This window comes from Galeopterus variegatus, unplaced genomic scaffold (assembly GCF_000696425.1).
Source record: "Galeopterus variegatus unplaced genomic scaffold, G_variegatus-3.0.2 Scaffold10800, whole genome shotgun sequence".
NCBI lineage: Eukaryota > Metazoa > Chordata > Mammalia > Dermoptera > Cynocephalidae > Galeopterus > Galeopterus variegatus.
In genome coordinates, this window is record NW_007736911.1 from 26,117 (window position 1) to 27,827 (window position 1,711).

The window sequence follows — 1,711 nt, forward strand, 5'->3', positions numbered from 1 at the left end:
GGGGGGTATCCAAGCTGGATCAACAAAGCAAGCCCAGCTCCCCCCCCACCCCGTTTCTGGTCCCTTACCTTCCCCCTCTGTCTGGTGGCTCCTGGCTGCCCACGTCAGACTGGGCATTGCTGGACACCTCCTTGAGCTCGGCTCCTTGGAAATGCTCCTGAAAGGAGCTGGTTCTCTGGTCCTCGTGGTGCAAGTGCCTGGCAGCCCGTGAGCACAGAGAGATGATGAGGTGTGACAATCTGGAAGGCAGCCGACAGGCAGCGAGCAGAAGGAAGGGAAGCAAAGCCCCGTCACTCTCACCTCAAGGGGCCAGGCGGAAGCGCAGGTGACCAGCAGGGCGCGGGCACTGTGCACCTTTTATTCCCGTCTCCCTCTGTCCCTGCAGTCTGGGGCAGAGCTGTCTCCATAAGGGACAGTGTCTTTATTACAGCTTTGTCCTTTTACCATTTGGACTCTACCAAAGGCACGCTCCTTCAAAGGGGCATTAGCAAGCTTTTCTAGTCACCATCGCTTCTGTCCAGTGGAGAGCTCTTTGTTGTGACTGCTCAGCACAGGAACAGTAAAACAATACCATGTTCGAATTTTGTAAAATTTAGAGCAAGCTTTAAAGGCACAAGGACCCAGATACAACCCAGAGTCTTTCCCCAACCCTTATCTTATTAATTGTTATTTATACAAACTCCAGTTTTCTCCTAGACGTGTGTAAAAGTTCCTTTGCAACTTGCCATGACCCCTCTCCTGGAGCCAGGCCAGGATCAATAGACAAATGATTTTGCAATAATGGTAAGTAAAAAGTGCAGAACAAATGACTATATAAAACTATGACGTTAGTAAAAGAAGTTTGGTGGAAGGAAATAATAAGCCCAACGTTTGTTAGCACCTGTCACGAGCGGGTGCCCAGCTCTGATGCAGCCGCCGCAGTGGAGGCATCGTTAGGTGCATTTCTAGGTGAGACTTGAAGAGGTGAAAGGGCTTGCCCAAGGCAGCGCAGCTATCGAAGCCCGGACACAGATGTCATCAGAGGGAGGCAGAGCTCGGACCCTTGCTAATCTCTCAAATGCTTTTGCAGGGACACAGGCTTGGGGGTCTAGAGATGCACCTGTGAGCACGTGCTGAGCTATTTCAGGCGGCGCCACCATTACCCTCTGCATGCCACTGCGTCCCCCTAGTGTTCTCCTTTGGCTGGCTGGTCTTACTGCCTCTCTGTTGGCTTTATTCTGAATCCTTCCAGAATTGAGCAAATACCAGTATCAATTTTTATTAAAGCAATTTTAGATAAAGGCAGTTTTCCCTGTACTTTTCTGAGCTCAGAGGAAGTTACGGATAGATTCCGCGCTGCTCTGCGCCTGGCCTTTTCTTCCTCGAAACAACTCCATCCCCGTCCAGCATTTCCTCCTGAGACATATTTACCTTCTTTCTGCCTCAATCTCCCCTTCCCCACGTGAGCGCTGAGACCGGTCAGTTACCTGGCAGCCCCCTGGGCAGTGAGGGAGCTTCTGGATTCCGACAGCCCTCTGGTCTCCATGGCGATCCCTTGCTGCGGTGCTGCCAATGTCTCCTCGCCCGGTGCGTGGGTCCTGGGAAATCGAAGATGCAGCAGGCTAAATTGATTTCAAGCTCATCCACTTCCTGGACACAGTCAGGAGTGAGATGGCCAGACGCTCTGCTTCACTGGGAAAGCTGCCTTCTGGGATCCTCAACCCTGGGGCTC

At 52.2% G+C, this 1,711-nt stretch overlaps 1 protein-coding gene across 2 annotated transcripts in view; it reads right to left on the reverse strand.

The window, feature by feature from the left end:
• Positions 1 to 1,711, reverse strand: part of CNGA3 (cyclic nucleotide gated channel alpha 3) — a 29,486-nt gene that overhangs the window by 17,995 nt on the left and 9,780 nt on the right. For both annotated transcript variants that reach the window (XM_008594441.1, XM_008594440.1), the window contains exons 2-3: positions 1,467 to 1,577; positions 69 to 239 (exon numbers count right to left, since the gene is read on the reverse strand). In XM_008594441.1, the coding sequence (XP_008592663.1) occupies positions 69 to 239; positions 1,467 to 1,577 (282 nt within the window). The remainder of the gene's footprint in view (positions 1 to 68; positions 240 to 1,466; positions 1,578 to 1,711) is intronic.